This window comes from Rhinichthys klamathensis, unplaced genomic scaffold (genome assembly GCF_029890125.1).
Source record: "Rhinichthys klamathensis goyatoka isolate OS25496 unplaced genomic scaffold, OSU_Roscu_1.1 h1tg000126l_1, whole genome shotgun sequence".
NCBI classification, from domain to species: domain Eukaryota; kingdom Metazoa; phylum Chordata; class Actinopteri; order Cypriniformes; family Leuciscidae; genus Rhinichthys; species Rhinichthys klamathensis.
The window spans coordinates 228323-243912 of NW_026606663.1; the positions used below are offsets into that span (position 1 = coordinate 228323).

The 15590-nt window shown below is 39.8% G+C and overlaps 1 protein-coding gene across 2 annotated transcripts; it reads right to left on the minus strand.

The window, feature by feature from the left end:
- Window positions 1-1122: 1122 nt before the first annotated feature.
- synpo2la (synaptopodin 2-like a) lies at window positions 1123-11127 on the minus strand. Of its 2 annotated transcripts, none has more exons than XM_056256270.1 (4): window positions 10766-11127; window positions 6119-6270; window positions 5244-5869; window positions 1123-3829 (listed from the first exon to the last, which is right to left on the minus strand). In XM_056256270.1, the coding sequence occupies exons 1-4, from the start codon at window positions 10865-10867 to the stop codon at window positions 1308-1310; spliced, it is 3402 nt and encodes a 1133-aa protein (XP_056112245.1). In that variant the 5' UTR covers window positions 10868-11127; the 3' UTR covers window positions 1123-1307. The 2 variants fall into 2 exon arrangements, with proteins under 2 accessions (XP_056112245.1, XP_056112244.1); XM_056256269.1 differs by having other exon boundaries at window positions 5244-5953.
- Between the last annotated feature and the right edge of the window lie 4463 nt (window positions 11128-15590).

Below are 15590 nucleotides of genomic sequence, written 5' to 3' on the forward strand. Positions count from 1 at the left end.
GGACAGTGCTAGCTTTGCACTTTTTACGCCTGTCTTCATGCGACAGATTTGCTTCAGGGCTCAAATAGCCTATGTCTGTCTCTAGAACTCTTTCCAACACTGTATCTTTCCAACACTTACTAATTTGACCACTTGAATACGTTTCTAAAAAAAAATGATTAAAAAGATTTTCATTAATCTTACCCCTTTAAAATATAGGTACAGGGATATAAAGACTACACATCCAGCCAGAGCACACTTTAAAGAACCAGCCTGGTTTCCCTGTTTACTTTGCTCCTACAAATATGCTGTGACCCTCATGCACCTGTTCAGTTCAGGCTCTGCCAGGAGAGATATCATTTCTGATTGACCTAAGAGCATACAGCAAAACAAAGCCTCGTCTTGTCTCATTTTCTTAGGGAATTTTTCCATTCTTAAAAATGTCAAGTAGATCAAGGCTTTGCAAAGCGATGACACTTTTGTATGTAAAAGGTGCCAAAAGTCAAAACTCACACATGTCTTGAAGAAATTTTGAAAGAAAATATCTCAAAACACCTCAGTCAAATCCATGTTCTATTTCAGTCCAATCCATGTGAAATGTTTTTCTAGGCACCATGTCAGATTGTAGTTTTCTTCATCCCTATAAAATTGGGAATCTTGCACTGCAAAACCCTGTTGTCTAGCAGTCACTGGTAAATAAGTACTCTGACACATTGTCAATAGCTTTACAATAATTAGTTTTACATTTAGTATTTAACTTGTTAGGACCATTTTTACTGCTGTAACCTGATGTGTAAATGTAACAAGATATGCAATGAGAAAAGAAACAATACATGACGCAACTGATTGGATTGAGAATAATAGGCATTACACACCACTAGGAAGCCAGACCGAATGTGAGTTTGTCTAAACAATGCCTGAGTAGCTATTTGGCTATTGGTTAATATCCAATTTGCCCACACTTTGATAGAAGTTTACAAAGCCAAACAATGTTTTTCTTTGCATAACGTAGATAAATTGTTTACATTAAGACCAGGAACATGCATTGAGAAATGCATGCATGTAGGTTCAATTTTGATTTCAAAATGGGAGGTTTAAAAAATACTGATGAACATTTTGCAGAAAAGCACTCTCAAAACAAAGTTAACATACTCCACAGTATATTTTCATATGAAATGAAGAATATCATTTCTTTGTATCTTCAAGTTATATTAAACAGATGTTAACACATTGATCATACTTTGATCACACTGTATCATCAAAGTAGGAATTTTGAGTCTGGAACAGAAGCAGATGGTTTAGATTCTTTTGCATATAAATGAATACTGTCAGTGAGGTAGGGTTCCAGGCCTCCAGACGCGGGGCTGGATACCCCCTCTTGTTGCAATAAAGCGAGGTTTGGGAACTTGAATATGAGACTTTAAGGGGTTTGGTGGTAGGGCACTTAACTCAGGGGCACTCTTAAACTGTTTGGCAGCTTGGAACCCAGAGTAGCTTAGGCTTGACATACTTGACATGGGAGCTGGGGGTGAGTACGGCATGGGGTGAGGGATGGGGACAGCTGAAAGTTTGGGGAGCTCTGGGAGGCCTGGGGCCCGTAAAGTTGCTGACGTTGATTCGGTCACAGGTTCAGGTGGAGGGGACGTCAGGTCAGAATGAGAGAAGTGTTCGCCAAGCGTGGTCCGTGAGCGTGGTACAATCACTGTGGGGTTGAGAGTTGGTGCTGACATTGGGGTGGGAGTGGAGAAACGTTTGATTTCATACACACGTGCCGCCTTTACTGGGATCTGCTTGGGTGGTGTCAGAGTATGGCCCTCCTTCTGTTGCCTCTGGTAGGAGGGGATTGAAGACTGTGTGCCAATGCCGCCACCAGAACTGAACATTGCAGAGTTCAGTTGGTAAGGCTGCCGCCTCATGAAGTCCAAGACCTTGATACCCTCTTTTGGGACACCATAAGTACCCTTACTTCCTTTGAAACTTCCCTCAGACACCTTGGCACCTCCACGCTGAACCCCAACAGGACAGGAAGGAGACAGCAAGGGGTTGTAACCTATTGGTGGAGGGGCACGAACATTAGGGGAATACTTCCATTGGGATGGAGTTGGTAAGGGTTCCAGTGGTTGGATCAAGTCTATGACTGATTGGGATTGTTGGGGTTGTAGAGGTGCAGGCTGCAGATGTGGAGAGTCTACAACAAACAAACCCATGCGACTCTGTCTACGAGCAAACAGCTCTGCACCTTTTCCCTCTGCTTGAGGGATCTGTGACATTTCTGGGATGACCCGTGGCTTAGGAGCCACAGGCGGTGGGACCCTTGTCCTATTGTCATCAATGTTGTGGGTAATATCTTCAGGTTCAGAATATACACACCTGGGTCTTTCATCTAGGTTCTGCACCATAGACAATAGTTCAGGGTTTGGTGAGTTCTTCTTGCTGTCAGGTATCTTAAACATTGGCTTGTATGCACTACGGCGTTGGGACTCTCGGAGAATACCAGAGCGGCCACCAGAGGAAGAGGTTTTTTCACGATAAACTATTGGTGACAGCGAAGTAACAGGGCTTGTAGGGGTCTCAGAAGTTGTCACCATGTTGTCAACAGGGATTGCAGGAGGAACAGCGGTTTCTTCTTTATTAAGAAAGGTAGGTTCTTTGGTTTGAACTATGGGAGGTGGCACTGATGCAACCTGGATGTTTTCCACTGAGGAGCAGTGAAGAGCAGGTTGAGAATATGATTCCATGGATACAGAAGCAGATGGAGGAACAGACTTTCCAGGCATAAAGGGCTGTGTAGGTATCATTTCAGAAGGGACATATTCACTCATTTGATTCATTGTGACTTGGCTTACAAAGGAGACAGGGGTGACACCCCTGGCATGCTCTTCTGATGCTGCTGAAAATGATGGTACCACCACAGCCACCGAAACAGGTCTGGGTGTCTTTCTACTGACTGCAGGGCGAAACACAACAGGAGCGGTGGCTGCCCGATTGATAACGCAGCCTGGGGCAAATGGACGGGCAGTTCTATTTAACACAGAGCTGGCAGGTAATTCTGGTAGAGGAGTTGGTGGTGGAACCATCACAGTTTCAGCAGAAGGTACTGAGGGATTAGTTTGGAGCAAGACAGAGGGGGCTGGCACCATTGTGCTTAAAGTATCCCTGCTAACCATAGCAGGAATGGCCTTAGGTGTGCTCATCTGTGTCATGTTTTGTGTTTCTGCTGGTGCAACCTCATGATGTAGTGTTTTTGAAGGTCTGGCAGGTTTTGGAGCAACAGATGGTGGCTGGACATTGGGCTTTATCAATAAGTTTGGTTGTGGTTGAGGTTGCAGTGTCTGTAGTTGAGGAAGTGATTGCGTCTCTTTCAGTACAATGCCCAGGATTTGGCTTTGTAACTGTTCTTGCGCAGCTTCCATTTTCTTTGCATGTTCCTCAGCCCTTCTCCTCTGCTGCTCAAACAACTGTGCCCCCTTCCCAGAAGTATCACTCAAACCAGGACTGAGAGCACCACCCTCTCCTTCCTGACCTCTGGAAGCAGATCTTTTCTCTAGCATCTCAAGATAGTCGCTGTCCCATGTGGGGTCCGGTGCAGCAGAGAAACCTTCCTCATCAAACTCTGATTCGCTGCCAGGAAATATGCCATCCTCTTCTTGAGAGTCTTGCCTCATGTCCTCATCAACACTTCCAAAGCTGGTTAGTGTGTATTTCTTGGAGCGTTGCCGGCGCTTTTTAAACATCAAAACACCCTTTGAATGAGGGTTTGGTGCATCCGTCAGTAGTGAGGCGATGGTGCGGCACTTGGACCGAGCTTCTTTCACCTGTTTGTCCATGACCGTCTCTCCACGGTTCAATTCTGCATAACATGAGATGAAAGGTTTCAGACAAAATTTTATTATAAATTGATTTTTATGGCTTTACACCATTCACTTTATTCAGTCAGATATAATGTTGAATAAAGTCAGTCTCATTATTCAAATAATACTCAGTCCTGTATTATTGTGCAAAATCAGTGCCCATCAATGTCCATACACTTGCTAAACTTTACTCCTCTGTTAGGAGGAGTTAGGATAGTTAAAGATCTTTTAACTGTTCTTTTAACAGTTTTCACATCATAACTCAGTAAAAATGTGGTTTAAATCAAAGCATTTAGCATCAGGGCCACTCATTATATGAATCTATAGCAATTAGTGAAAAAGAGCATGGTGCCAAATTGATTTGTCTACAATGGGGACATGCATTATTTACCAGTGCTTAATTGTGGTCCCTGAGAAGAGCATGAGAGTGTTTAGAGTACAAATTAGAGATGTCTTTAGATGTATGACTGTTTATTTATGCTGTTGCTTGAAATGTCAGTGCTTCAAATAGCTGTAGCTCTGAATATGCTTGTACACTTTATAAAAATGGTACTGTGGCACATGACCCAAACCTAAAACTAAGTCTCACCACTGAGTTAATTCCTAAACCCAACTATTATCATAAGAGGGAATTAATTAACTAGAATGAATGTAAATCATGAGGTGTAGCCATTTCGTTGGATTTAATAACTGTTGAATCTAATGTTTGCACTAAATGAATGAATGGTTATCATCGTACATATTTTTCATACATATTTAACATTAATGATCTATTAATAGCACATTAGATTCCACAGCAAGTAATCTCAGCATAAACACAGATGCCAATGTGTTGTTTACCACCTGATCTGGGATCAACAAACACACATTCCGCAGCTGCAGTCCAGGATCAGTGTCATACCAGTGCATGTACACTGCATTACTAGTGTCCAGGCACTGGAATGTAAAACCTGTGTAACTAATGGTGCGTATCTCATTTTATGGACACTAACCTATCTTCTGAAGTATGCTAATTTGTGACTGATTACATTTAAGTGACTCTAAATTCCTTTCCAGACAGATTCTGGCTGTTCATGTCTGAAAACAATACTGAGAATACTAACAATACTGTCCAGTATTTCAGCTGAGAATATAGGTGAAGAGAATGAGGCCTGTGAGGCGCTCTGTCACCTGATATGAGCTAGCAGCTGGAGATGCTTCTGCCAGCTCATGCAAAGCAGTGCTCAGGTTATCAATCCTGCGAGCCTCAGGACAAATATAGACACTTGTGGGGGCTACTCAGTATGATCAACCCTTTTCTCTTCAAAGGTTTACATGCAGGCAACCACAAACAGTGACTTTAAGAACATATTTACAAAGCAGGTGTTCATGACAGTAAGCCAATCACAAGAGCAATAATCTCAATATACTCACTTGCTTGTTTTGCTTTATCCATGTATGTTAATGTGAGTTCCTCATCCACTGGATTGTCAACTGGACCAACCATGGGAACCAACTGACTACGAGAGCTCAGCATAAGAGCTTCTTTGGCTCTCTCTAGAGAAACCAGAGGGGGAAGGTTTGAGGGCTCCTGAAACCCACTGTCTTCTTCCATTAGCGCTTCTCGTGGGTTTTGGTCATCCGCACTCATGGATGAGGTCTCCGTTGAGGTCTGTGAGGACCAGGCTCCATGGGGAGGGGGCTGGTAAATCACTTCTCTGCGGGCTACACCAGGCAGTGCGTCTTCCCTCTTATTAGGCCCCAAAAGATTGTACATTTGGGCATCCGAGGCACTGTCATACCCACTCATTTCTGAAGTCTCTGCTCCCTCTGGTGAGGCTCGAGCAGCCTTGCCAGGTGAATTGCTGGGACTGCGTCGTTTTGGTTTGCGTTGCCTCTCATGAGCAGCCACGTCTGCATCACTGTCCGTTTCTCCGTAGTAGGCTTCACTGCCCGGCGGGGAGGTCAGTCCACTGCGTCCGGTCGGGGACATCAGGGGTTCACGGTGTATCTGCCGCACACTGGACTGGTGAGGTCGGGAGCTGGATGGTGACATGGCCCTAAGGGCAGCACGGTACTCTTTATCAATGCGGGGAGAAGGAGCTCGAGCAACAAGAACCACCGACTGGAAGCCAGCCGGTGCCCTGATAGACATGTGAGGGGGTAAAATAGCACAGGGGTGGTCAGAAACAATATCTCACAGCAGCCCTGGCTTGGAGGTCTAAATACAGTCAATACAATTATTTACTTTCAGCTCCCATTTGAGTTAAACAAACAGATAAGCATTGGCAAAGTAAAAGATGGTTTACCTCCTAACTCGGATGTGTAGCGTTCCTGGCATGCAGTCGATCAGGTTCATGACCTGTGCGTGCGACAGACTCCCACAGGAATTCTCATTGATGGACACCAGCTCATCTCCCTCACGTAGTCCGGCCCGACATGCTTTACTTCGCTTACGCACCTACAGGATAAATGTAAGTTGATAATGTATGAATAGGTCGAATTTGAAATGACCTTGGATATTTAACATAGAAAAGGCAAAGACTAGGTATTGATATAACATTTCAAATTCTTACCATCTTTAAAAAGTAGACCTGCAAGGAATCATAACGAGTGACATGAATTTGGTCATACGCATTTACAAAGTTCATAATTAGTGTCTCCAATTCACCTATCCTGTGTTTGAATTGTAAGGGAAACCAAAGCGTACACATCAACATTGGGAAAACATGCAAACTCCACATCGAAAGGCCTCCTGACACAGCCGGGACTTGAACCAAGGACCATCTTGATGTGAGGCAACAGTGCTACACACTGAGCCATTATGTCACCCATAAATGCAATACAAAATACATTTCGAAATAAAAAATATAGTTCTGAAACAATCAAAATGTCTCTAAGTGAGATGAGCCAGCAAAAAACGTGCAACATTGTTCATAATACTGTTTTTTTATTTCAGATAATTTTATCTTAATATTTACAGTATGAATGATGTCTAAATAGAATGAAAACGACACAGTAGGCTGGCATAAACAGTTAACAGACACTCCCTATGTGCCTGTGTGTTAGTTTTGTTTCTCAATTGGACCTTCAATGCCATTGCTCCAACTCCTGTCCTGTCTGTCATCTTATTAAGCACAGGACGATAGGCTCTGATTTCAGTGGTGTTCACAGTGACAGGTTGCACGTATTTTGAAGCTGCAATAATCAATCTATATATACTTATAATTATACTTTAAATAAGAACAGTGTAATGTGTTAATGACATTTTACATTCTCTGATCTTTAATACTGTGAAAGCTCCTGAATCAATATACCTGACTGTTAAAGCTAGGGTAGGCAATGTTTTTCATAAACACTTTTTTAATACTGGTTGAAATGCTCTTCATATCCTGATAGCAATCTATAATAGAAGTGGTCTAAATATTTAAAAATGTACTTCTTCTGTGGAAGTCTCAGGACCAAATAATGTTTTTTTTTTTCAAATATTCGGTCCGAATGCAATGATATGTCAAACAACGAATGTATTTGCATACCTTCGCGCACTCTGGTCATGCAGACTTCACACGTCATCAGCGTGTTCCATGAGTCTATGGCTAGCTGATGGCTAGTTGTACTGTCTATGGTTGTAGACAGAGGCTGAATCCGAATTCTCCCCACCTCAAATAGGCATTATTTGAGGGGGCAGCCATTTGTAGTGGTGTCCAAAACTATAGTGGACGTTATCGAGAGCACTCATTCTTTTCCCGCATTTCACTGCAATAACGAGTGTACGGCCGATGTAGGCCTACACTCAACGGCTGTCCGAATTTACTCCTTCAAGTAAACTGTATTAGTGGACTAACGTAGGGAATAATGATTGAGGATTTAAAGGGTGATTTCGGATTCAGACAGACAGTCGTGTGCCGCAAACAAACAGCACCACCTTTTACAGTTATGTTTTAACCCTCTGGGCTTCTTCGCAAATGGGTTACACTTAGCTTCCTCCCGGTCAAAAACGGACGAAGCCTTAAAATGTAACTTTATTTTTTCCCAGGATAACCAATCAAATATATTTTTGTTCTATAATATTTTCTGATTATTATTTAGAATTTTTAGAGTTTTTTATGATACTTTGCATTAATTATATAATTTTTATGAGCTATTTTTTCCATTAGAATTAATATATAATTTTTTTTTTAATAAATGCAACATTTTACATAAAAATAGAGTCTAGGCCTTCAAAAAAAAAAAAATTCAAGTGAGAAGAGCGCCATCTAGTGGCTTTAAAAATATATAAATGTGTCATGTCCTGTAACCGCCTGTAGGCTCCCATAGCATATAAATACATAGAAATGCTTTTTGATTCCTATTGTTGTTTTAGACATGATTTCTCTATCTTATTCGTTTTTTTTTTATTTAGATATACATTTAGATATTTTAAAAGACTACTTAATTTTTTTAACACAATTTTTTAGATAAGTATCAGGTTTTGCATTATGATTACAATCAAACTAGCATTTGGTTAGAAAGGGAACACAATGCAAACATTTTTGTTACTCAGTATTTGATCATTCAAATAATTGAACAAAATAAGGGATGGTTAGTGATAATTCAAAACACTTTATACAGACATTTTCAATAAATTGGTATTTTTTATTAATTTTAATTCATTAATTTGCATATTCTATAAATTTGCTGTTGCAGTCTTGCCTTATCTCTCTCTATCTCTGTGTGTGTTTGTGTGTGTGTGTGTGTGCGCGTGCATTTGAGCGAGATTTTTTTTCATTTATTGATTTTATTTTGCATATTCTAAAAATTTTCTGTTGCAGTCTTGCCAGTTTATCTGTGTATGTGTGTGTGTGTTTGTGTGTGCGTGGGTGTGTGTGTGTGTGTGTGTGTGTGTGGGGGGGGGGGGGTCTTATTTGCACTCTTGATGTTTTAGAGTGTCACCCCTTCATTGCTGAACACTTTTTTTCTGCACAGTGGCTGATCTGTAGCTTGTACCACCAAAAGTTTCTCTGAGTTTTCCTATTTTTTCGTCGGTCATTTTTGACCGGGAGGAAGCTAAGTGTGACTATTTTTTTTACGACCCTTTAACATATCAGAATCATCTCCTTGATTTTTTTGTGTGTTCATATAGGTAATACAACAAAAGTCACCAAGTTTCATCCCCATCCGATGAAGCAAAAAAATTTAACAATTCAAAACTTAAAAGTTTACGGACGAAACTTTTAAAAAAACTTTTAAAAAAAACGGACGAAGAAGCCCAGAGTTAACCAAAACAACAAGCTTTTGCTGTGTTCACGCCATGTCATAATTTCAGTAATTCAGAAACGGCAACCCATCACGTTGTATTCGGAGCTGTTCATGACCGACTTGGATTTATGTGTTTGGAGGCGGCGGGGCTTTGGAGACGCTCTAATGCTTTCAAAGTTAGCTTTCTATTACTGGCGTCTCTGAAATTGCCTATACCTCAGCTTTAACGGAACATTTTATAGTAGCCTATGTGTGCTCCTTTGGCCATTGATTGAGCAAAACAGACTAAAGCAACATGGAATATGGGTCAGTGATCTGGTTTTCCATTTCGGATCCTTGTCCTGTTGCCTGTGGTTTTTGTAAATGCAGAGGTACAGGTTCAGGACCTAGTGGTGAACTGGATCTGTAAACTGCCCTGTCTAAACTGCATCCATACCATTAGTTTAATCTAATTCCCTTTTGATGACAAGCAGCTACCAATAAAAAAACAATACTTCTCATGATAGCCCAGATTAATGGATACATAAAACTACCATAAACGGATAACATTATTATACAGATAGACAGAAAATAGTCCATTAGCACTGTTGTTACTCCTGGCCTGAATGATCAGATTCGGTATCATATTAAACTAAAATACAAAATCATGGCCATTTTTATTTCCTATACAATTACAAACATCTATGACATCAGCATGACCATCAAACAGAATAGCTGCTTTATGATTACTTGGTAAATACATTATATACAGGACATTGTATCCTTTAAAAAGAAAACAAAGTCTCCTGGAATTGGAAGAAAGTAGACTAATTTCTTTGAGAGATGACAAGCATGGTGTGGCGTGGGACCAAATTAGATTTAATTAGGGCAAATTTTATTAAATATGACCGGAATCCTGAAAGCCTGAGGACGGTCGTGAACTAAAACAGTGTGCGAGAGTATAAAGTTCAACATCCTTATTCACTAACAATATAATGTATAATCTGCTATCTACTAAGTAATTACAAAATAACAGCAGAACTCAACATCACAAGATTAATACATGTACTATAGAAACACTTGACACAGTAGCTTCTCATACAGTCATAAATTGCATATCAAATATTTCAGCTAATTATCATTCTACATATGAAGATTTATTCTACAAGCTTGGCTTGTTACTAGTAATATACCCTTGAATTATAGCTAAATTTACAGTTAGTGCACATTCTATTTAGGACTCAAAATGTTAAGGAGTTTGTCTGCAGTTCAGATAGTACTTGCAAGTTCACAGCTCTATGAATCATTTTGCTTTTTTGGTAAAGGATCAGTTCCACACCACACTTGGAGTGCAGGGGCCTGCGCTTCTGGTGTCCATTACATCTTAAGGCTGCTTTAAACATCTTAAGTTTCTTTAGAACTGAATAATTGTAGAAAGACATAACGTCCACCCCCCAGTTTCACAGCCTATCCCAGATGTTTGAGCTGTTTTAACTGAAAGCAACTTGCACTGACATATCTTAAAATGTCACTGTCAATGTTTTGTCTCAAGATGCACACCAGTAACGTTTTTTTCTACGGCACGTTTATTAAAGCTACTTAAATAATGTCCTAATTTAACTAACTAACCCTGGCTTCGTCTAAGCCCTGTCTGTGAAACCAGGCCTAAAAGTCTTAAAGTGATGTATAGTGCACCCATTTTAAGTTCATTTTATTCTGATGTTTCCAGCAATCATTACCTTGGCGACCTGCAGAGGTTTCTGGTGCTCGATTCCTCCCTGTAGTCGGAAGCCCCATGGTGCTCCTCCGGATAGGGTGATGATAACCTCCTCAGCCACCATGGTGCGGTCTGTGCTTGCGTCTATGGTTCAGTTTGTTGGCCTGGGGGGCCCTCAGTTCACACGGTCCATGTTATTACAGGGCCCCCTCAGAGAAGACAACTACTACTGCAACTATGTCCTTCTAGTAGCCCACCTGAGCTGAGTGTGTCACACGAATACACACAGATCCCCTCCCACACCCTGAGCTGGAGATAGGGGCGCAGCCATAAAGGAAGTTAAAATAGAGAGGGAAAGAGAAGAGATACCCACCGTCTCCCTATGAAGTGGAATCTCGTGTTGGATGAAGGTAGGAACTAGTTCATCACAGCTGTGCTGTCACTCAGAGCTGGCGGGATATAAAAATAGCCCTTTGCCTCTCTTGCAAAGCGGACAAGCTTTTTGCCGACTTTAGAATAGCAACACGTTGATTTGAGTCTGAAATTGAAATAAATGATGTATTCAAACTATCATTGAAAAATGTCTTATAATCTAACCTTTGTTTTTTTTTATAAAGGGTGGTCAAGGAATTAGACCGCTGTCAGTTGAGTTTGTGGTTATTCTTTAGGGGTTATATTATAACATCAGGACCTTCTAACTTTGTGGCATGGAACAGTGTGTTTTATCATTGAATCTGTACACACACTGACAGCAGACCTGTTCTCTTGGCGGACAAACTGGGACACTTGGCCAATCAATCTTTCTTTAGACAAGCACGCACACCTGACCTCAGTGGGAAATTAAAAAAGACTTGGTGACAATTTATTTCCACATACATGAGTAAGACTTTGATATAAAAAAAAAATAATAATAATAAAAAAAAAAATAATAATAATTAACAGGGATGCATTAAATTGATCAAAGGTGTCAAAGACTTTTACATTGTTATAAAAGATTTCATTTAGAAATAAATGTCCTTTCTATTCATCAAAAAACTGAGCAGCAAATCAGCATATTAGAATGATTTCTGAAGGATCATGTGACACTGAAGACTGGAGTAATGATGATGAAAATGCAGCTGTCATCACAAGAATAAATGACATGTTAAAATATATTCAAATAGAAAACTTTTACGGTTTTTAGAAACAGCACATGAAATGTTACTATAGCAATGTGCCGGTTAATCCAACATAACACAAACATAAAGAAAGATTAAATAATAACATACCACTTTTCCCCCTTCTTATTTGTATTTGACCACATGAAGCCATTGCACATTTTAACAGAATAAAAAATAAAATAAAAAATAGAACATACAAGTTCTGCCATACTTAGCCAACAAATAAGACACGCCCCCTCTTCCTACGACCCCAGTTTTAAGTGATATCTGTCAGGGAGTAAGATCATTTTAGAAACTTGCCTGAATAACAACACATCTGGTTTAAAGGTGCAGACATTTACCTCTAGGGTCCCCTTGAGTCAGAGCAAAACTCTGTGAGGGGGCCCCCATCAATCCATTCATAAAAAGACTACCCCCTAATCTGTTCTTTCAGAGCAGTTTTGCTGTCGAAAAAACAACATGGACGGATTTCAATAAACATTAGTATTTATTACAATGGTATTCAGTAGCTATAAATTGGTGGTATATATACCATAATATGGTACTGAAGGTGCACTGCCAAAATTCTATAATAGAAGTAAGGAAATAAAAATTAAATAAATAAATAAACTAAAAATAGAATTAATTAAATAACAAGTCTAAATAAAGACTGAAAGACCAACAACAACAAAAAAACATTAAACTGACAGTAAGAACACTGAATCCAAATTTTGGTTGACCGCTATATAAATGCTTTCTGAAAGTAACTGTGCACTGGAACCATGTAGCTGTCAGAAAAAGTATAACAGAGCTGAAATGTGTTTCCAAATGTGTGATTTACTATCAAAACTAAATAATAATATAGTTTCTCTAAATACAGAATGCAAACTTTAGCCCAATTGGCTTTTTTTTAAAGCACTGACGTCATAGGACAACTTGTATGACTGAACAGAAATGAGTTTATTTCTAAGAACGTTTTGATTCTTGATGTGTACTGACGCAAACTGAAATTTAATTTCATCATGGGGCATTTCTAACAAAACACAATAGACCAATACTGAATCTGGAGGTCCGGACAAGCCATAGCCATCCGTTAAGATGTATGTCATGTTATTGCCTGCCGCACTGAGTCCAAAACGGTAATTAAATAAATACAAATCATTAAGTAGTAAGGTATATAGCAAAATGTGTCCACATGACTCCTCTTAAGTTTAATCCACATTTGGATAATACAACATTTTTATTTACACTAAATGACATATTTACACTATCTTTGAGAGCCCCTGGTGGTTCGGGGGCCCTACGTAACTTGCGTGTAACAGACACCGCCTTGAGTACTTTGTCTTGTCCTCGTGTAATCAGGTAAGCTTCAATTGCAAGCTGAGCAGGAGAGAAAGACAGTGATGTTGAGATGATCTTTTATTAAATGCTTCCAAATGTTTCAACAATAACAAAGCTATGATGGTTTAACAACATTCAAACAAACACTTGATAGATTTAAATTCATAGTTTTATTAATTGTATGGTCATGCAAAAAAATCCAGCATCCAATTAAACCTCAGAGTATAATCATATGTAGTCCCATCATATATGGTTACAATGCAAAAAACAAACAAAAAAACTGACAAGAATGGGGCAACATACCAAGCTAAAGCTTTGTTAATCTCTTTTAGTCCATTTCTTTAAAAAATGAGCATTTTAGCATTGGAAACCATATCTCAGAGCCACATGTCATTTACCTTGAAGATGCAGGTAATACACACATATTTCAAATTTAGGTAACACAGACAGTGAAAATTATTACAAGAAAGTTACACATGCATATTTTCCTTCTGCTGAACTGCATATATGGTTTGGTTGTGAGTTATTTAGTTCAGGAATCATTCACTTATCATACAAAGGCGTTTGTGTCCATCTAACAGTCATAAAAAATACAAGAACTATAATCTCCTGCATCTGGAAACAACTCTTAACCATTTACATTTTTTATGGAAGTTTAACAGACTAAACTGCTCTTTTTTCATATCTGAGAGGACACACTGAGTGGAGGAAGTGGCCAGGCAGAGACTAGGACTGATCACACTGTTAGAACACACACTGCAGCAGAGAGCGCTGGATGAAGGTATGGCAGACATCACAGTGCCAGACGGTTTCATCTGTGGACAAGTGAACTCACTAACAAGATGCCGTAGGGCAGGAGTACTCTCTTTCCTCCCTTTTTTTCCACATATAAACTTGGGTGCAACATTTGCCCAACTTTAAAAGGTAATGTGTCACAAGAAATGGCTTAGCACAGAGTAAAGGGGGGAACGGCAAGTCCCCTAGGCATCACAATTCACACACAGGATTCTACATAATAACACAGTCAAGAACAGTGTTCCAATGTATGACAGTCACACAGATCAAATTTAAAGGGAGCACAATGTGTCCATGTGCTTTAACCGACATTTTTTAACTACGCATGTTTACTGAAAGTCGGATGAAGACGACTGGCTAAGAGTTCGAATCATCCCTCATCAATAATCGGCACTAGTATTTACAGGTTACACTGAAAAACATAAAACAAGAAAAATCCACGTCCCCCTGCCACAAATTGGCCCCCAAAACACCCTGGAACTGCATTCATCAAGTCATTTTCATTCAATAACCAGCCTGTGGATGCTCAGGTGATCACTGTTTTACCAAAACCACACTCAAGTCACTATATATGATGATGAGACATAATCAGAACAAGTGTACAGACACTCACGGAGGGGTAATGTGACAGTTTGGGTCTTCTTCTAAAGCGTGGACCCCTATGGATGGATTTCATAACCTGAAGTTGCAAAGCAGTCCACAAAAAAGTGAACAGAACAGCATAGAGTCTCAAGCTTGTGTGCAAAACAGTACAGGCCATTTCATTTTTTTTTTTCATTTTTTGACATGCTTATAGTCTACAAAATGATATGCACGCAGCTGGAAGCCTAAAAGAGTGAGCAGAGTAACCGTGAGCATGTTTGTGTGTAGTGTTTAGCGCCCCCTGGGGACCAAGAGACATACAACAAACTTGAATCAAAGTAAGTGGGAGTTCTGCAACTTCAGGTTCAGAGAGCCAGGAGGTTAGGGGTGCAAACATACATGAAGGCAAGTAAACCAACCCAACTTGAGTTTAGGCCTCACGTGGAAGTGTGTGGAAAGAAGATCTACGCAAAACACTACATAGCAACGAGCATCTTGAACCCAAGAAAGAACATTTATACTTACACAAACACACACATCTCCTCACCCTTTTCCCCCAGACACCACAGACTGTTTTGTCCTTTCTCGTTATAAATATCTATTTCTGCACAACTATATTAAATCCTGTCCCAATTTAAAACATTTGTCTTGAAAACACAAAATACTTTCAAATACAGCATCATTCAGGAGATTAAAAACCAAGAGTTCCACAAAAACACGACAGAAAGCCAGAAAGAAAATCTTCCCCAACCCCATTCTCCCCTTTTAATAAAAAATAAAAGCAACATTAAAACATCCTCTTCTCAAAGTCTAAGAGTCTACACTTTGGTGCGTCAACGTCTGATAAAATTTTTCGTTCCCTCTGATATGCCATGCCATCACATTCTATGCGTAAAAAAAGAGGACATAACAGAAAAACGTAATAAACTCACACCATTTACCCTTAAAACGGCGTGTGCTTTTCAAAAAATTCACATTTCTGGTTCTAAC